This window comes from Apodemus sylvaticus, chromosome 6 (genome assembly GCF_947179515.1).
Source record: "Apodemus sylvaticus chromosome 6, mApoSyl1.1, whole genome shotgun sequence".
Lineage (NCBI taxonomy): Eukaryota > Metazoa > Chordata > Mammalia > Rodentia > Muridae > Apodemus > Apodemus sylvaticus.
Genome location: NC_067477.1, coordinates 52,458,800 through 52,480,023, shown reverse-complemented (window position 1 = coordinate 52,480,023; position 21,224 = coordinate 52,458,800). Strand labels below are relative to the sequence as shown.

At 42.5% G+C, this 21,224-nt stretch overlaps 1 protein-coding gene across 10 annotated transcripts in view; it reads right to left on the bottom strand.

Annotated features, from left to right (window-relative positions):
• Positions 1 to 733: 733 nt before the first annotated feature.
• The window catches only part of Nin (ninein), a 101,523-nt gene continuing 81,032 nt past the window's right edge, over positions 734 to 21,224 (bottom strand). For 4 of the 10 annotated variants that reach the window (XM_052185716.1, XM_052185717.1, XM_052185718.1 and 1 more), the window contains 8 exons: positions 20,544 to 20,657; positions 19,646 to 19,792; positions 17,443 to 17,622; positions 16,177 to 16,332; positions 14,556 to 14,657; positions 10,159 to 10,356; positions 6,880 to 6,993; positions 734 to 4,227 (listed from right to left, as the gene is read on the bottom strand). In XM_052185716.1, coding sequence (XP_052041676.1) covers positions 4,018 to 4,227; positions 6,880 to 6,993; positions 10,159 to 10,356; positions 14,556 to 14,657; positions 16,177 to 16,332; positions 17,443 to 17,622; positions 19,646 to 19,792; positions 20,544 to 20,657 — 1,221 coding nt within the window. In that variant the 3' untranslated portion in view covers positions 734 to 4,017. Of the gene's footprint in view, positions 4,228 to 5,148; positions 5,218 to 6,879; positions 6,994 to 8,193; positions 8,678 to 10,158; positions 10,357 to 14,555; positions 14,658 to 16,176; positions 16,333 to 17,442; positions 17,623 to 19,645; positions 19,793 to 20,543; positions 20,658 to 21,224 lie in introns of those variants that run through there. The other 6 variants (XR_007978358.1, XM_052185721.1, XM_052185719.1 and 3 more) reach the window with 6 other exon arrangements.

Here is a 21,224-nt window from a genome sequence, read left to right as displayed (position 1 = left end):
CAATGAAAGGAACAGGGCTTCTGAGATAGGCCTAGGCCAGTCAACATTCCCCTGTGCATTTCAGGGTTTGCTGTATTAACAGTGTGCTCTTGGTTTACTTTTGGGAGTCTTTTATCATCTGTATCATCATTTATGAGCAGCCCAGTTAAAACAGTCTGAGCTACTCAGATGGAGATGCTCAATTTCTGAAGCATCCCAGATGTCAAGCAGGGCCTTCTAAGGTTAAGTCAAGATTCTGTGTGAATTAGCCACTGTTACAGAGCACAAGTACCACAAGCTGGATGGTCTGAATTACATCACTTCCTCCATGGGAAGGGAACGAGTCTCTGCTCTAATTCACAGCAAATCACCTGAGGGGCTCTTCTTTTTCAAAATTTCCCTACTTTCTGTGTAAGTGTGTCCCTGCATGACTTTCTGTGCGCCATGTGCATGCCAGTGCTCTTGGGGGCCACAGGAGGGCACTCATCTCCTGGAGCAGTTTTGGGTGGTCTGATGTAGGTGCTGGGGACTGAATCCTCATCCTCTGCAAGAGTCGTGAACATCCTTAGCCACTGAACCAAGTCCCCTGGTGCAGTCATCTTAAAATGATGACTCTGACTTAGCATGTAGCATGGGACCTGGATTCTGCATTTGTAGAATGTGTTTCCTGCAGCATTTTCATGTTTTCACTTAAAAGTCTAATGATAAACACACTAAAACTGCTCATCAAAACTCCAATCCAGAAAACCAGAGGCATGTTTGCAAAATTGTTTATTTACATTTTAAGCTCACATTAAACTCCTTCTGGGATAGAATGACTAAAATGAAATTACAAAACCAATATAAACATATTCACATTAATCTTGAGCAGAAGAAAACAATTCTAGTGTGGGTTTTAGATTAACTCAAGTTAATTTTGGTTTACTTTTGGGTTTTAATTGGTTTGTTTTGTTTTTAACCAATATTCCTTTAAGTCTTGTTATGGTAATGTTCTCACAATGAGAATAAACTTACCTTGCATCATCCAAAAATTAAAAAGGAAAAAGCACATCTTTAATTTGCTATTAAATAGCTGTCCAGATGTCTGAAACAGAGTCTTCACAGTGTTAAGATGTTCACGTGGGGTGGCCACGTTCTCCTGACAGACTTTCCAGTGAGTGCTTTGGTTCTTAGGCTTTGACCTGGTTTTTGGCTTTGCTTAATGAATCACGGGAATGCTATACAACTGTGGGCAATCCACGCAGAGCAGGACTCGATTAACACTGTACTCAGACTTCTGTGACTGCGAATACCTTTAAAAGATGCTGACAACAGCAGTGTTTTCTTTTTCTTTACACAGTTAAGTAAAAGGGGAAATCACAAATTTATTTTCCACATGTTACAAAGTTTCCCAAGAAGCCTTAGTATTTCTTTAAAAAAGTTTCTCAAAATAATACCTTCCCTGAATATTGATTTATCACTGAAGTGCTAGACCTGTAAGATGTCTTCCTATACCATAAAGTTTATGATTTCACGATCTGTTTATATAAAACATGCTGATAGTCAAATGTACAAATAGCACATTGCAGTTTCAAGGAGGGATTCACATTTAAAAAATGGCTTAGATGGAATTAGAGTTTAAAAAAAAATGAAAATACTGTGCTTCATCCTAAACCACACAGACATCTCTCCCCTCACAAACTTACTTTAAAGACCTTTAGATAAAATAAATCCTTTCTCCCCTTAGGGGAAACAAAAGAGTAAGGCTTTTAAAAACTAGAAGTCAACAAACAGGGCAATGGAGGTCTTTCCAGCAATGTCTTAAGAGTCTAAAAACAGTGCTTAAAAAAAAGAAAAGTAGCTATGGTCATAAAACACATAACCTGTGATTTTGGAGAGAACCACAGGAAAGAAAGTCTGAGAGTCGAATCAACACTAATTCTAGGATTTTACATTTGATACTTTTAAAGCTTCAAGGTATATTCTACATGGGCAGTTAAACTCCCACTCCAAAATGTCTCTACAAATAAACTGCTGCATGGATGTATAAGTTTAAGATATCTATAGACACTTCTCATATTGATCTTCCCCCCTACTTAGTAAGTGGGATAAAGCAAGAAATTAACATTTTATTAAAGTAGCATTTTGATTTTGGGTGAAATAATTCTAAATGAACTCTAAATCTTTTAAAAAAATCATATTTACAGTCATTGTACAACACTTTATGTACACATAAATACAAATTTATAAGAAACACTAACCTACACTTTTCATAACATTAAGAAGCACAACAAACATGGCCCCACGCCAGCCAGCTGTTGGCCAGCTGTGCTTACTGTTCAGTTCCAGTGGCATTAACCTTCAGAAGCTGAAGCATCTCACAGAAGTACTTCAGACAGACTTAGCTTACCTCCCATCTCAGCCTAGGCCTATCCACAATTTTCTGCTAAAGCTAATGCCATACAAGTAGCTGAGTAGAAAGATTTAGAGGCTGCAAATACCAGAGGTCAAATATTTAGTTGTATAATTATAGGGAAGGATTAATTCTTTCCCCAGTGGGAAATCAGAACTTTCTGATAGGCACAGTAGTGCAAATCCAGTGTGAGCTCCTGGGACACAGATAGTGTGCAGCTGTGTCACACTTGGCTCTGTGCTGCTGGGACTGGAGAGTTGGGCCCCAAAGAAACCCAGAGCCATGATGGAAATGGCTCAGCATTCCCTCACATTGTGTGACTCTCAGCCTGTTGGACGTGTCCCTTCCCAAACACAACGATTTACTTTTCTCTTGTACCTCTTATAAAGTGAGACTCTCTAATGTCTCTCATTTATCCCTGATAGCATGCCAATGTTCTCCACAGTATGAGATTCATAAGTTCAGATATGAGGTATCAAAAGGTCAGAAGCATGGAAATCTTGACCTATATTAAACAAACAGTAAAAGCTCTTCATAAGTAGGCGAGATTTTTTAACTCTACAGTCAAGGCCTTTTCAGATAATTAAGTGCACTAAAATATAGAAGTAAAAAGTCTATGGCTGTTAATATATAAGACCAAAAGGTTGTGTGGTTTACACATCTCTGGCCAAGCCTTCTCTGAACAGAACTGCAGTCAGCCGATTAATTCAAAGAGACTAAAGTATTGTAAGCAGAATGGTGTCAGTACACAGTTCTTAGGCTGGACAGCAAGTAGTTCAGGAAGACAGTTTAAGCATCTTTCCCTGAGCTTTTGATGCAAACTCAAAGGTGTGTCCATGAATGCCAAGGCTTGGGGGAGATGAAAGTACACCCGCCATACTCCATGTGGCCTTCTTCCAAGAGCGGCTTCACTCCAAAGTGGTTGCTCTGTCAGTGGTCTTCCTATGCTTCAGTAATGTTAAGAGCACAGTTTTAACAAGTTTTAGAAGACAAGATCCCAAACAAAATCTTAGGAGGAGGAGAAAGAGCTGTTTAAAGAAAGTGAAACTTCACCCTTAGCCAAGAGTGCAGCCGAGTAAGTTCTGAATCTGTTATCCAGCAAGAGTAGCAAGAACTGGCATCAGAAACCAGAGTTTACAGAACTCGGACGTCACTGACCTCGGTGGCTCGCTACTGGCCAAGCCTTCTCTGAACAGAACTGCAGCCAGCCGATTAATTCAAAGAGACCAAAGTATTGTAAGCAGAATGATTTCAGTACTTAAATGTTTTAAAAAATTATAATAATAACCACTCTAGTTAGATACCAAACATAAAAGGAACCTGGATTGCATACACAGATAATAGCAGTTGAAAAACATTAAAAAACTAGGATTTTAAGATTAAGTTAATTTCATTCTTGGTAGTTATCCAGAACATACTTTACAAGTTCAGTGCTTATGAGTAATTTAAACAGTGATTTGTGGAATTCCAGTAAGCACCCATTTGGAGCCTCCAATTCTGTTGCTGGCAGACTTCGGATTGGCTGGATTTTAAGCCATGGAAAGTTTTTTAGTTAGAGGGTTCAGAGGACCTATTACCACGTTCCAATAGTGTCGGTAAAGTGCACAAATGCAAGCGCATCCTTTGGTACGCATCCTTTGGGCTGGCTATGACCTCAGAGGAGGCATAGACGTCCGTGGTGCTGGTGCCAGGTTCCTGACAATGGTGCTGAGGCTGGCAATCTTCTCCTCTAGGAGGAAGTTTTTCTTCTCTGCGGTCTTCTGTCGCTGTTCAGTCACCTCCAGAGCTTTCAACAACTGGGCGTTTTCAACATACAAACCCTTCACCATGGCGTCTGTTTCTGTATTCTTGCAGAGCTAGGACAGAACCAGAAACATCTTGATTCCATTTGTGTTAACTATTCCCAATTTAAAACATAGGGGAACTTACTTAATAATGGCAAATCAGTTCTGCTAGCTGTGCACTAGTAAAAGTAGTTACTTTTACCAGTGTATATGCAAACAGAAATGTGGATTCATTCTATTTGTATTCCCAAATATCAAGTCTGATGCTAAAACCAATTACAAAACAAAAAGTGGGTTATTTTTTAAGGGCTCCAAAATGAATTTTTCTACCTAAACACGTGCTATTCCCTTATCTATTTTTTGTAAAAATACAAAAAATGCTTGTCCATCATAGCATTTTGAGGTATCAACTATGTTAATATCCACTCTTAACAAATGTGCTTCACCATTCAAAACTACAACCTGTGATATTTATAAATACAACAAGATATTTCAACATGTAGTGCAGGAATTGTTTTGGCAATTGCTTCCCTTAACCTCATTTTCCTCTCTTTTCTACCAACCCCTCCCCAAAAGGTATACCCTCTCTTATGGTTAGAATCTGGAGTCTATATTGAAAGGGCACATTTGTTAGCCAACCTTGCTACCTTAATTCTTGCCCCTGTTTTTGTATTCAATCTTCTTTCCCACATCTTATACTCATCTTTGTATAGATGACTCAAGCAGGGAACCAAATAATCAGTGTCTACAGAATGGCTGGTTTATTACCATTTCCAGGTCATAATAATTTAGGCACCTGGCGGTGGTGGCGCACGCCTGTAATCCCAGCACTCTGGGAGACAGAGGCAGGCGGATTTCTGAGTTCGAGGCCAGCCTGGTCTACAGAGTGAGTTCCAGGACAGCCAGGACTATACAGAGAAACCCTGTCTCCAAAAACAACAAAAACAACAAAAAATTTAGGCAACATCAGATATAGTACACCTCAGAACTTACTTGTGACTGAAATGTCATAACTCACCATTCCTTCCTTCCCCCACATCTCTTTCAATGACCCTTCATTGCCTAGAGGACAAGATTCAAAAACTACTAAGCATAGAAATAAATGCTTTCTCCTTGGCTGATTCACCTCTCCTTTCTCGTCTCTTCTCTTAGGATAGTGTGAGTTAGCAGCAGTTCGCATTTAGAGATGCCCAAACCCTGTGTGCTTCCCCCATTCTGTGAAGTTACCTCTCCTTACACCGCTCCACCTCGCTCTCTAGACTGCCTCCCTACATCTCTCTACTCAGCTCTCTAGATTTGCTTTAAGAGGCCTCCAGGAAGCTCTCTTTAGGCCTCTAGCTCTTGTGTGATCCCATACAAAAACAGTTATCTCTTGTTTATTTTTAAACCTTCCATCTGGAGAGATCCTCGGCTTCTTGTGGGCATGCTAGAATTTACATTCCACATGCCCAGGAGCCTCACTTTGTTGACAGCTGAGTGTCTAGTGCCCACAACAGGATGTGACACACAGCAACTTGTGCTGACCATAGGAACACACAAAGGGCTGCCTGGACAAATGCTCACAAATGGGGTTTCCCTCCTTTCTCCTCTGTTTAAGATACAGAGCAAGGGAAAGTTTCTGCACGCATCTGTTCTTGCGTGCATCTGCATTCAGACCTCTCTCCTGGGACTGATGTTCTTCGGTTTTATGTATCTAGAAAATCAGGGTTGGCAAATTCCCCTCTGTACCCAAGCGATCTGTCCCAGCCTCAGCTTTCTGGGAGGCTGCCACATTTGACTAGAAGGAGCTTCTTGCCCACTTTTTTTTTTTTTTTCATAAACAGGTAGTTTTTTAAACAGCGTGGTCATGTCTGTAATTAGCAGGTGAAGAGACCAAGTTAACAGTCTAGAACTGGGAGGTCAGACCCCATTCAAAGCATATCCTTTTGGAACCTGGTCATAGTATAAGATATTGGAACTATGTATTTGTTTGCTTGCTTATTTAATGTGTGTGTGGGGCATGTGTATGCACATGTGTGGGACTCAGAGGACATCTTATGGGAACTGATTCTCTCATTCTACCACATGGCTTTCAGATATTGAACTCAGGTTGTCTGGCTTGGGGGTAATACCTTTATCTACCAAGTCATTTCATCAGCCCAAGTTACGTTTTGAGGTTGCCACAAACTACTGGGAACATTTATTACCCCCCCTTTTTTTAATGTATTGTTTTCTGTTAACTTCATTAGGAATACTTTGGACAAGAGCCACTGTTAGCAAATATACATTTATAAAATTGTGGACAATTTTATATGGCCTCAATGGAGTTTTGACAAAACTGTGCAATACAGAATTCTTATTTGGGGGCTTATATGAAAGTGATTCCTAAGTTTTCTAGACTTCTCCAGCAGAATTAACTTATATTAACAACACAACAGCAATACAAAGATCCAAAATCTAAAGTTAAGACTGGATGGGACGTTGGGGCTAGAGAGAGCGCTCAGCCAATAAAGTGCGTGTCTTGCAAGAACGTGACCTGAGTGTGATTCCCACGTGGTAGAACGAGAAGACCAGTCCCCATCTAAAAGCTGGGTACTGTGAGTGGTGCGCAGAAGTAATCCCGGTGCTGAGGGAGAGACCCCGGCCCTCAGAAACAACAGTGCATAGCTCTCAAGGACCAACATACACAGCCTGTACACCCACACAACCTGGAATGTCAGGCAAATGGGAGGGACAGAGGCTTACTTGTTCTTTGAGCTGATTCACTTTCTCTTGAAGAAGCCTTTTCACCAGCTTTAGTTTTTGCTCAACTTCTATCATTCGTTCTTCCATGAGAGTTACAAGGTGTTCCTGGCTTCCCTAAGGAGAAGAGGGAGAAAGTGTATTAGCGGGTACCGGTAGTGACTCTCCCACAAGAAGCAGAGAAAGGACAGCTGATGCATTCCTTCATAACCAGAGGACGGGTTTCTAACGTAATGGGAGTTCTGGGCACTGCACGCATTGACAATACCTTAGAAAAGCAGCACTGTCAGAGGAATTCAGGAAAAGACAAGGCTCTTACCTTGGCTTGTCATCCCCTGAGGTCAGTTCTTAAACCTCTAGCTGAAACCCATATGCACTTTTAACACAGTGTCTATGCAAGTAAATGAAAACAGGGGACCAACCTTCCACTGTGATTTATGTCTTTGCGATCCCGTGGGCCTCTGAACATTGCAAACACTTGGTTATTTGGGGTTACCTAATGTTTCTAACCGGCTACAACCCACATCTCTCATTTTCCTTTGAAATGACTGGTAACCATCCAAGGGTTGTTTTTTTCTTCATCATACTGAACTTCTTCCTGCCAGTTACCCTACTCATCTGATTCCCAGTGACTTGTCAGTATGAAGCAAACATTGGACCAGAGGATGCATTTATCATCAGAGTAGGCAGAAGTGAAAACATCTCCTCATAGATATTCGAACCCAGCCCAGATAAAACCACAGCACAGGAAGAGGCGTGGTCTTTCCTCCTGTCCTCATACAACGAGGGTGGGGGTGAGGGGACAGGAGTTGGGGAAGTAAAGTGATCTCCAGAGAGACAGCACTGGTCCTACCATCACTTACAAATATGCGCACACCAGGAATTTCACATTTTAGGAGGTACTTCAAGTCCTTAAGTTCATAATCAATTATTATTATTGTGGTTCATGTGTTAACAATTGGGTAACAGTTACGCATTTTTTAAAAGACATTTTGAAAAAAATGGAGTATGCTCAAATGTGAGCTGAAACCATATGACTGTTTTGAAGACAAAAATCTATATTTAGTATAAGCTTAATATACAGAGTAAACTTTAATACATGGGGCCATAGAAGTCTGGCCTTTTAAAAAAGACCTATATTTTAAAAGATCTAACAACTTTTTAATGTTTATACATAATGAATAATGCTTGCTTCAAAAAACAAAACAGAAAACCATAGCAGCAGGTTAATCAACATACACTGAGTGCTACAAAGGAGAAGGCAGAAGAAAAACAAAGAAGACAGTCATATATTTAAATTTTATTTTATTGTTGCATCAAAATTTCCCTTTTTTCTGTCAAAAGTATGATACATCTCATACAAAACAGTATAAATAACCCTGATTTTCTTCAAATTCCATATATAAAAGTAGTACCTTCTTTTAAAAATAATTACAACATATGGAATTAGAAAATATATAGAATATATCCTTTCAAGAATCTTAAATACACTCTTTAAACCATATAAATAAGCTGATTTGTAGCAAGCTGAAGTTTGTGACGGATTCACAAAAGTCTTTCATGTCTACATAAATAAGAGACAATACTGTGAAGGCTTTAACAGTGAAGGTAACAGTCAAATATTTTAAAAGAGCACTTGATTCCACCATGCCCTAGCTCATGTCTGTGCAGTGTTCATGTGTGCATGTGTGCGTTTGAGACTGTCATGGTAACAATGCCATCAACAGCAGCCCAGTTGTCAGAGGTGCCCAATCCTTCTGTAGGAGTCTGCATGCATTGCTCGATGCTCCGGTAGCAAGGCCTAGAGAAAGAAGGCAAGTGGGACACTTCACCCTGGTGACAAGGTCATGGCTTATTTTAGGGGAGTCTAAGTTCACACACTTATAATACAAACACATTCCTAGAAGCACACACAGTCACACTACACGTGCAAGCAAAAGTTAACACAAAGGCAGACGAAAATCCTCACTCTCTTCACAGGCACTGTGCAGATTTGTATAATGTGCAGTATTCATCCAGTCAGCTCAGCAACTGGAAGAAGCCATTCTACCACACAACACACAGCTCTTCTCTAGCTGAAGAGGTTTCTTGATAGTTTCTGTCTAATACTGGAGTTATTGGCACAGAAGTTTTTTTTTTTTAATTCTCGAATATTGATGGGCATATTAGGAAAAGCCTATTTTAAAAACAGTGCATCTGGGAGAGCAGTGAGTGCATCTTAGTCACATCACTCGGAGAGCCTTTCAAAAACTACACAATGAAGAACTGAAGCTCCCTTTCATACTGAACCATAGTGGCTTTTAGGATAGAATGCCACCTTCATGCTGGAGAGCTGGGGCCTGCAGAGAGCTGGGGCACTGCTTCGGCAGTCCATGCTGACAGTCTCCATTTTAAAAGCTGTCTCTAATAATGGGAGGTGAGAAAGGCACATAGACAGCTGCTAAAAATGGAGTTTTAAAGCACATAAAGACTTTTGGAGGTCTGAAGGTTTTGTTAATGAGTGGACGGCCTGGCATGACCCAGCACGGCACGGCAATCTACCAATGAGAGGAGACATCAGAGTGGACTGTGCAGCGTGCTAAGCTAATGTGACCTGCAAAGCTCCTCTGCGGGGATTAAGAAACTGGGAAACTCCTTATCAAATATTAACTGGGCCGTATTTCTAAACCAGAAAGAATCGACTTAGATATAAACAAAGGAGACATTTCTCACTAGTAATTATATGGGTAAGAACAAATTTAGGAAAAATAAAGATAATGTACTAAGGGAAAACAACTATTTGGAGCTTAAGTAGTTTTTCAGATTTGATGTTTTTGAAATATTGAGTGAAATGAACTGGATAACTAAGAATGTGGCACTAACAAACTGCACATTCTACATCATTGGTTCTAGAGAATCCCCGCCTGTGACTTCTCAGACCTTGGCAGGCCACACCACACAGGAGAACTGAGAATGTCTGTTAGCAGAGATTCCTACCCCAGGACTGAGAGTGTGACAAGACTGTTGGGCCAGCTATGGACTCTACACAAGTAATCTTGGTTCTCCGTCATGTGCAAAGGAGGCCCACCCAGCACATGGAACTGCCTGACTTGTAAGCAGAGAGCTTGGAAAGAAACTGTAAAACCAAAGTGCGTGCGGTTCTGTGGGTGTGGCCTCATGGGAGGCAGAACAGTGCAGGGAATGGACTTCTTCACCGCTACCTCTGGACTGGTTTATTTTTCAAACAAAGGTAAAGTGGACAGGATGGGATGGTGTGAGCTTCCCCAGAGAAGAGCATTCTACCTGTGGCGTGTTGTTTTCAGAGGCCCTGTTGTCAAGCTCCTCCTGCAGGTGCTGGCTTCTCTTTTCCGCCTGCAGCAGCTGCTGCTGAAGCTGCAGAAACTGCTCCCTGGGCACCGTCGGGCAGGCTTGCTGCTGCAGCAACTGCAGATCCCAGGGAGAAGGTGGGCTACGCGTCACAGTGGACCTCAGGGGCTGCATCTGAAGGACAAGGTCAGAGCTGGTCAGTGGAGGCCTTCTGCCCAGGAAGGTGCCAACCTTCCTCAGTTCTCAGGGAGAACTGAGCCCAGGATCCATCCCTCCATGGCCTCATTATCCCTCAAAACAGGACAAAGCCTGGAGGAGGTAGCGGGGAAAGCATTTTGTCGCCTCCTGGAGATGCGACATTAAGGCTTTCTTAAACATTTTAAGACATGAAAGAGTGGCTATAAGGGCACGAGGTCTACGACATGTAGCATATCGAAATTATATCTATGCTTTTTATTCTAGAACATTCAACTACCTTTTCCCCTTTCATTAAAAGTGAGACAGGAGCGGGGAAGATGGCGAGAGAGGTTTGGCTTTAAGCTTTCTCCCTTTTCCTTACCATCATGGAGATTTGCAAAGAAATCTCCATGAGATTCATAGCTCATTGGCTATATATCTTCTGACCCCAAATTAACACTTTAAGAGTACTGTACCTAAAATTATTTCAACCTATCTTAGTTCATCTATTAGGAGTCTTATCCTTAAATAGCCACACGACAGGCAAGTATGGGACATCAGGTCAGAGCCCAGACTACCCAGAACTGAAGTAAAAGTATTGTTGAGGACAGCAAGGAAACACTGTATCAACATGCTGATGAAATTTAAGGAATGCAAAGGAATGCATTTTTAACCAATGGGACATGCTACTTTTTATCTGTCAACACAGCCAGCAGACACAGGGCCCAATGGGAGGCATGCAACACACACATACACACACACACACACACACACACACACACACACACACACACACGAGCAGGATGGAACTCGAGAGGAAGCACCTCCAGGCCTACAGGGAGGGAAAGGGCCTCTCAACGCAACTATAATGAAATGTTAGGAAGTTTCAGAGCCATTATCCATTTGTTTTTAATTCTAAGTCTCATTATCCATTTTGAAATAGTAGTAGTAGTAGTAGATGTGAAGATATTCCATTACTTATGACAAATGGCAAATAGTTTTCTTCAAAATGTTTTAAATATTGAGGAAAACCCTTAAGTAAATAGACATATTCTACATTAAAGCAAAGTAAAAAATGAATACTGGCTCTTGTCACTGCACGTAAGAACTGTCATAATGAACAGGAATGACCGCACAGACATGATGAGCAGACGTTCACATGCTGAGAAAGTTCACTGGAAGTGCTCTACCTTCACACGCTAGCTCGGGCACAGCACTGCGCCCCGCTCTGCTACTTCCAACCACTGAGCTCTAGGGAGAGGTTAGCCACAGACAAAAGAAAAACAAGAGGAGATTACAGGAGCTATAGGAAGAGTAAGAAAAGTGCAAGTTACAATAAGGAAGACAGGGATTGTGCGCATGAATCAGAGTACACACGCGGCCAGGGCCACCTTTACTGCGTGTCCTTTATAGTAAAGGACCTTACAGACTGCAGCTGTGCGGTGGCACCCTCAGCTGCGCCAGTCGGGTTGGTTGTGAACTTGTGAGGCGTACCCATGCCCAGATCCAGTAAGCACTGAACCTGGGGTTAAATCCCGTGCTGAATGGGCACACAGGAAAGCCTTTTTGTTTAACCCTCTAAACTGGATTGCCAAATGATACCGCAGACAAGCAACAACTAAGGTGGTGTGTGAACCTTTCTTTGAATGCTCAAAATGCCCAAGAACGGGAGTCAGTTTCAAGCCAGAGTCCGTTTTTCAGCCTAATTTGTAATCTTTAATTACACCAAAGTAGCTGTGTGTTCACATGTGCCCCTTAAACTAGTTTGTAGAGACGAGGTAGACTTCTCCCAAGGAAGTATGTGTGTTAGATAAGAATCATCTAGAAAGATTTTTCTCAAATCCTCCAACCCCAAAGACGCTGACACAGGAGCACTTCCTTGCCTGCTCCTCACACCTCAACTGCAGGGGCAGGAAAACTGCCAGAGGAAGGAGTGTGTGTGCGTGGATCCCGCAGGTAAGTACAAGAGACGCTGAAGCGTCTGCATCACCACCTCTACAACCGTCCTGCAACCAGACACGACCAGACTGCTGGGAGGAGTGGATTCTGCTTAAGGGTTAGAGTTGAGAGTGTGAGAGATTTCAGAAACAATGGAATTAGCTAACGCCATTGGATTACAAACTTAAAAATGGGTAAAGTTATAAAATTGTTATATACATGTCCCCCAGGTTTAACTGTATATTTTAAACATGTGAACTGTACAAGATGTGAATTATCTCAGAAAATCTGTTAAAAATCTAATCTGGAACGAGACGTGGTGATGTGTGCCAGAAGCACTCAGGAGACTAAAAGCCAAGGGATGGTGAGCTCAAGACAGCCTGAGCTACATGGCTCAGAAAAGTGAAGGAGGGAAAAGAAATCCAGTCTGCAGAACTACAGAATCAACAACCCAGTCTTGCTTCCTAATGGGAGTTTCATTAGAATAGTATATAAAATGTTCTTTTCCGTGTTTAAATCCATGCTTTTCCCGTATTCAGTTCCAGTACCAGGAACATTTGTTTTCCTTATCAGCAAATATTTACTACTAGGGAAAAAGAATGGCAGGAAATGGCTGATGCCTGTTAATAATAGAAATGAGCCTTGGAGAAGGGGGCTTCCCAGGCTAGGGCAAATAGGCCAAGCCCCAGCTTACCGGTAGAGCATGTGGACTGAGTCCAGCAGTGGGTAAGTGCATACACCCTGTCGCCCTTCAGGCTCTTACCAGAGCTCGGCTTCAGATTTCTTACTCATTAGAGCCTCTTGACTATTTCATATCGACATCAAAGCCCAGGCTGAACTCACAGTTTTGAGCCTTTATGGAAATTTCACCAATCTTCCCATTAGTGGATAAATCCGAGAACATAAGATTACCAAACCTCAGTGGGCTTTTAAATGCCAATGTGATACCTTCGTCCAATTTTCACATTTTAAAGCTAAGCATTGAAGCCACCTTGCCATATATCCAGCTTTATAAGGAAAATACTTTGCCAGGCATGGTGGCACACGCCTTTAATCCCAGCACTTGGAAGGCAGAAGCAGGCAGATCTCTGAGTTCTAGGCCAGCCTGGTCCACAAAGTGAGTTCCAGGATAGCCAGGGCTACACAGAGAAACCTTACCTTGAAAAACCAAAGTAAAATTAAATAAACAAACAAACAAACAGAAAATATTTTGAAACCTTCCTTTCTATAATCCTGCCTTGAAAAAAATCAAAACAAAATGTGTGCACAAAGTATTTTAACAAGATAGCAAGATACAGTCTATGTATACTTCCTTATACAGATTTTATAGTTCATTTCATGTTAGACTAATTTTTCATCTACCCACAGCAAAACATCTCCGTGAAGTCTTCATTTACTGAGGCTTCACATGTGTTCATACCCTGTAATGGGACAAAAGCGCTCTGGCTGCCAGGGCCCTGTGTACACACATTGGTTAGTTTTCTAAATCGTTTAACATTTGTCAGTTGTTCCTTTTGTGAGGCACAGCTGAGTTCCAAATGCAGCCATAGCCATGCACACCGTTGGCTTCTGATCACCAGGAATCCAACCCAAGGCTTCACATATACAAGTGAACTTCTCTACCACTGAGCTCTGTCTGAGTAAGATGGCAGTTCTGGGCTGGAGCTCTCAGCAGCTAAGAGCCCTGACTGCTCTCCCAGAGGTCCTGAGTTCAATTCCTAGCAGCCACATGGTAGCTCAAACCATCAGTAATGAGATCCAATGCCCTCTTCTGGTGTGTCTGAAGACAGCTACAGTGTACTCACTTAAGTGAATAAATCTTTTTAAAAAAGAAAAAGAAAAGATGACTGTTCCTGAAAAGAAACCTAAATGCTGATGCTCTCAGCATCCTACATATATCTGGACAGGTAGTCGGAGAGTGATTCTATCACAAGACAGTGCAGGCTAGGAGATGTCAGGAAACTGTTACAGTTATGCCAATGATGAGAGAGCTCTGGGCCCCCCAGGCAGAGTCCCTGTCATCCATATCTATTGATGTATGTGTGTCTTTACATTTGGGGTTAAAGTTATTCTTCATTCTGCAAAGGAGCACAGACAACTACGACTGTAACTAAGCAAACATGTCCGTTCATTTTGGGAAGACAGACCAAAGAATCAAGCCGGACAATTAGACTCTCCCATCAGGAATTCGGTGCCACATCTGGTCTCTCCTGTAAGTGCCTCGCAGGTATTCTCCACAGCTTAGATCATTTACTAACCTCCATTAGCGTCTCGTCCAGTCTCACCTGTTTCTTCTTCAAACCTTCATTTTCCAAATGGATTGTTTCTAATTCTCGCTCAAGGGAACTCATCTGACTGACCTGGAAGAAACAAGCAAACTAAAATAAAACTTTTACAAAGCGAGTTGCTCTCTTTTATTTTGATAAATTTGCATTAGAGACCTCTAATCTTGGAAGAAAGCCAAGATAATTCTGCAAAGAAAACCAACAAACAACAATTCAGTGCACATCAGTGCATAGCTGGCATTTAAGCAATCTGGATTTAACCACCATGTCTCACGAAGATCAGATTTTTCTAAGGTGGTAGCTGGCTTTAAACTTCTCTGCTACCGACTGTAAGAAATACACATTTCCCTACAGTGAAGTAGCTGTGCCCACCATCGCTCACCCCTGTGCTTGTCTCCCATTAGGGCTTTATTAATAATCTCCATTTTTCAACTTCCTCTTTGTTCTAACACATTTAATTTCATAAATAAAAGTGAAGATAAAAATCAAAAGCTTTTCTTTATGGATTTCTAAGTAAATTCTTCTATTCATAGGAACATTTCTTTCCAAATACTTATCAAACATTAACTGGGAGGTAAAGAATTTTCTTAATCTCCTCAGAGGAGCTTAGCAAGTCACATTAGCTCAGCACGCTGCATGGTCCGCTCTGCTGTCTCCTCTCATTAGATAGCTGTGCTGTGCTGTGCTGTGCTGTGCTGTGCTGGGCTGTGCTGGGCTGGGCTGTGCTGGGCTTTGCTGTGCTGGACTGTGCTGTGCTGTGCTGTGCTGTGCTGGGCTTTGCTGTGCTGGGCTGGGCTGTGCTGGGCTGTGCTGTGCTGTGCTGTGCTGGGCTGGGCTTTGCTGGGTTTTGCTGGGCTGGACTGGGCTGTGCTGTGCTGTGCTGTGCTGTGCTGGGCTGTGCTGTGCTGGGCTTTGCTGTGCTGGACTGGGCTGTGTTGTGCTGTGTTGTGCTGTGCTGTGCTGTGCTGTGCTGTGCTGTGCTGTGCTGTGCTGTGCTGTGCTGTGCTGTGCTGGGCTGGGCTGGGCTGGGCTGGGCTGGGCTGGGCTGGGCTGTGCTGTGCCACACCAGTGCTTCTGCCACTCATTCTAATAAAACCTTCAAACTTCAAGAAGTCTTTTTGTTGTTGTTTGTTTCATGTTGTTTGTTTTGTTTTTGGTATTGCTTTTTAAAAACCTGGGTTTTAGGGGCTAGAGAGATAGCTAAGTGGTTAGGAGTGCATACTGATCTTCTAGCTATTCTGAGGTCCTAGAAACCATGTTGTGTGGCTTACAACAGCCAATAACTCCAGCTCCAGAGGATCTGACACTCTCTTTCGGTCTCTACACTCATGTGCACATACAAACATACAATTTAAAATGAATTCTTTTAAGGTGATGTGTGTGTGTGTGTGTGTGTGTGAACTGTCTTCCTCCTAAAAGCTTAAATTGTTCTTGTTTTAAAAAAAATCTTTACTCAATAAAAAGAACGATGATACTGTTTTAACAAGGTTATGAAGGCACCAAAGGATCTGAGGAAGGATCAAAGCTGTCACTCCTGGCAAGAAGCAGACACTGGGGACACACTGGTCAGAACACAGGTCCTCAGCACACGCACCTTCCTAACAGTAGAATGCCGTTCTTTCTGAGAACTATTCTGTTCACATTCTCTCTTTAAGGTCAAAATTTCTTCTTCTATGGACTTCACAGTACATGATGGGTTGAGTTGTTTTTGGTGCTTGGTGGGAAGAAGGTTGGATTCCAGTTGACGGACCTAGTAGGAACAAGAAATGCCTATATAACTATCCAGCCAGGACCAAAAAAAAAAAAAAAAAAAAAAAAAGGCAAACAGGGAATGTTTTATTTACTACTTGGGTTTCATGGTGTTAAAAAGCACTTCTTTATCTGGTCAGGGTGGAAAGGGCTGAGGTCCCAGTTACTAGGGAGACTGAGGCAGGGGATCATTTGAGCCCCTAAGTTCAAATCAACCTGGGCAAGAGTCTAGCAAGACCTAGACTGAATTCTGAAGCCTCATTTTTTTTATTATTATTATTTCTAAACATCCTTTCTAGATAAACCTGGTTGAGCTTACAAACTCAACCTTAATGGCATGTTGAGGAGATTTTTCAGTGAGCTAAGTCTCCAGGAGCCCAGCGTGATGGGGAGGGAGCTGCGGAACAGATGGGGCAGCAGTCCTGGGATCTGTGGCTCTATTGTGGGCAGAATGTTTAGAGGTGGCCCAGGTGGACTCGGGTAGAGATGGCTGCTGGACCCAAGCATCTGCATCTGCCAATGCCATGAGGAGGGGGACCATGGCTGTGCTATCCCCACTGTAGATCCGGTAATAGCAGATTCTTCTGCACACATAGCTGTTCTCAAGGAAAATTCATGACGCTTGGAATTCCACAGCAGACGTGCCGAGGCACAGGTTAAGTGGTTGACAACACAGCACAGGTAAACACGTGTCAGCTGGGTAATTGTCAGAAACTTTTAAAATGACTCTGGCCTTGGAATGCTAAGTCTCTACAAAGGGGCACCAAGTTTTCTCTTACAAAGAGTTAGCCTGACCCTTAAAATCTGAGCCTGATTTTGCCATTTTCTTATTATTGGTCTGGGCAGTTGACCAGTTTGAATGAGGAATATATGGATATCATAATTTCTACCACTTGGTACTTTTAATATGTGGGTTAAAGTCACAGACGTATTTTAATATACAACTGCTTATATAAAATAAAAAGTTTAAATATATAAATTTATATATAAGCAAATGAAAACTTATCTAAAAATAAGTCTGCCATCACAAGGTACTCAAATCTATTCTATATCAAACAGCTCATCTTTATATCTAATTAGTCATTTCAACAACATGCTGCTTTGGAGTTACCTTATCCCGGGAGTGTGTGAGGTCTGCTTGTGTGTTCTGTACCACAGTCTGGAGTCTCTTGCTTTCTTGACAAAGCAGCTGTGGTTCCTCATTCATCAGATGATCCAGTTTGTCCCAGGACAGCCTTTTCTGCTGGCCCTGGAGCCCTGAGAGATGGGGAGCTGTTTCTGAGATCCAGTCCTGAACAGAGAATTGGAGCATTAAAACTTACTAGCAAACTGACAAATCACTTCTGTCCTGTGACAGGTTTCACGCTTACCTAATGACAATCCTCAGTGACCACTTATGTGTATATAGATAGAAAAAAAAATGATACTCTTGGATTTTGATTTTTTTTTTAAAGGTTCAAAGTGATCACTGGTAAAATATACCAATTGACTTCAATAGAAAGTCTGATGGACAGGGGTCTGACACGGTCTACCAGGACTCAAGTATCAAGAGGTTGGTGGTTTCAAAGTTGCTTCCTTCTTGGGAATCCCACTTTGAACGTAGGTAACACTCTCCATTAACTGAAGACACAGAGAACTCAGAAGCACTGCAAGCTGCATGCTTCCACAGGCTAGCCCTGCATGCTTCCACAGGCTAGCCCTGCATGCTTCCACAGGCTAGCCCTGCATGCTTCCACAGGCTAGCCCTGCATGCTTCCACAGGCTAGCCCTGCATGCTTCCACGGGCTAGCCCTGCATGCTTCCACAGGCTGGCCCTGCATGCTTCCACAGGCTGGCCCTGCATGCTTCCACAGGCTAGCCCTGCATGCTTCCACAGGCTAGCCCTGCATGCTTCCACAGGCTGGCCCTGCATGCTTCCACAGGCTGGCCCTGCATGCTTCCACAGGCTAGCCCTGCATGCTTCCACAGGCTAGCCCTGCATGCTTCCACAGGCTAGCCCTGCATGCTTCCACAGGCTAGTCCTGCATGCTTCCACAGGCTAGCCCTGCATGCTTCCACAGGCTAGCCCTGCATGCTTCCACAGGCTAGCCCTGCATGCTTCCACAGGCTAGCCCTGCATGCTTCCACAGGCTAGCCCTGCATGCTTCCACAGGCTAGCCCTGCATGCTTCCACAGGCTAGCCCTGCAATCTGGCTTTCACACAGGCAAGCTTCTTCCTTTTTAGACTCCAAAATACTTATTGCCTTTGTAATGGAGGCGTGAATTCAAGGATACGCTTTAAGATACCAAAGTGACTTTTTTTAATCCTAAAAATAACTTTAGAAAATTAAAAAAGGCAGCACTGCTAGATAAGCTTCTTAATCAAACCTGAAAAAGAAAAGTACATTGAAAGTTTGCTTTCCTTGCCCCACCTGCCTTAGAGGCATTCTTTATTTTAATGTTAAAATATAGTCAGACCCTTGGCATTTTTTAAATTGAAAAGCCTCCCTTATTTTATCTTAAGTATTATCCACCGAGAGATAAAATAACTGAATCGCGGGCTAGTTTTATCATTATAGAATAAAATTCAACATCCACCGACATGCAGAATGCCGCTGCTGATGTGTGTGAACCTTAAGCAGCACTGTAATATTTGAGATGAGATGTGCTTTTAACAGCGTCGGGAAGGGCAGCCAGCTGCTATTTAAGCAGCTTTTCCTAGACTTTCTGTTAATGCAGAGGCAAGCCAATTGGCAGCAGTGACTTGCCTAAGTCAGCGCCATTGTCTTATGCTAGAGGTTTCCTTTTCTGCACTTTTACTGTTTTTTTTTTTATTTTTTTATTTATTTATTTTTTTCCTTTTCCCCTGTAGATGGGTGTTCCTAGCTTGATTTCTCCAAATGTTTTTCTTGGCTGATTTCCCAAGCATGCTCTTGTTTAAAATCTGAAATGCTTTTGTCTTAGTCTTTTAACTTCTTTGGTCTAAAAAAAAAATACCTTTTGTACCATTATAATTCCATTTATATGTGGTTCAGAAGCAAATATCCCTGACCTATAGTAGCAGAGAATACAAAAGCAGATCCCTGGGGCTGTCAACTGGAGGAGACAAAGGATACAGACAGAAATGCTTTACTGTTTGGTTCAGTAGTGGCTACACAAACAAATTTTAAAAAAAACTATGTATAAAACCACACACACACACACACACACACACACACACACACACAGAAAGAGAGAGAGAGAGACAGAGACAGAGACAGAGAGAGAGGGGGCGCAAAACCAATCTGACTAAATAGACTAAAATAATATATAGTATAATTAAACTAAGGAATAACCTTGCTGGTGGCATTCTGAAGCTGTCTCTGTAATGACATCACTTCCTGCTTTAGAGCCTCCTTCTCTTGCTGAGTCACTTGGAGATCTGATTCAATCTGGGCCATCTGAAGGTTTACATTCTGCAGGATATCCTCTAAATTCTGAACCTGCATGGTGAGAATAATCGTATATGGTGACACGAACATTCATGGTCTCACCTCTTGCATGTCCAGGATGAACAAGGACCTGCCAAGGCCCCTTCCGACATAATTTGCTGCATTCGGTTCTCTTTCCAGCAATCCAGTGGAAACCCAGGATACTTCATATATTTACAGTTAAGTTATATTTAGGGAAAAGACAAACCTGTCTGGGGCCAGGCACTGCTGATATGCGCATCCACCCGACTGCCAGGGGCTGGGGACACAACTGGGGAATGGCTGCTACCATTGCCAGCTGCACTCACACTGAGTCTTGAGATTCACATTTGAGTCTGAAGTGTTGGTTTGTGAAGGACCTCTTGGTTGAAAATAATAGTTTATATTTGCAGAATTCTACTTTATACCGGTATCTCAAATGTACCTCAATTCAACTTAAGTTTGTGAAAGGCAGGTTGCTATCTTGGTCCTTCAGCATTGGAGGGCTCGGACTTGCTTTGGAAGTCCTGTCCCACATTAGGAACAAGTCTCTTAAAGTACTGTCCTTAATAAGGAAACACTGCTCATAAGACATAAGCTCTGGGTCAGTGGACACAGTATATTGTAAATTGTTTTGCAATATTGTAGAGATGTCTCAAATGATGTCCCAAGGGATCATCCTGAGGCTCCTTGAGCTGGTCTCATCTTGAATACTCCCTCCTGGGCCTTTCTTTGGAAGGTGAAAATACTAATTATGGAGATACAGCAAGAACTGTCCGCACACCTTTTCCTGGGATACCACCAGCTGGGACTTCAGGCTCTGGCTCTGCTCTTCCCAGGCTTCCTGCTCCTGCTTCATTGTAGCGATTCTGTGCTCTAAGAGGCTTGATTCTGCCAGCTGCTCCGGAGAGGACACAAGGTAGGAGAGTGTTTGTGCAAGCAAATCTAGACCCAGTTTATGGTTTCCATCCCTTCCATAGAGAAACCCCCATCTGCCTTGAGCAGAAGGCCAGGCAGGGGTGTGTGTGGGGAGTGGACATCACTAACACCAAGAAGAAGGCCAGGGGGGTGGGGATAGGGGTGGGGGTAGGGGTGGGGGAAGCTTTTCTGGCTTTGCCCTACTTAATGTGATGCCTCTGTTCTTTGCTGGGTTTCCCTTTTTCTGTCCCCTCCTTCCCCAGATATCCTATTTTGAGGGCAGGAAGTGGACTGAAAGGCAATTGGAAATCTCAGGACTATACTTTAACATGAAAATAAAGAATGCCTATAAGGCATGTGGAGCAAGAAAAGCAACATCTTTGTATTGTTAGTGAAAGTATAATAGAAAAATAGTGTTTGTCTGTGACAGACTTGAGAGGATAAAAGCCATCTTCTTATTGTTATATTCTGAATAGCATCATGGTATAGTGAGACAAAGCCATGATCTTGGCTTCACTAGTCTAGGGTCACCTGACTCCATCTGTAA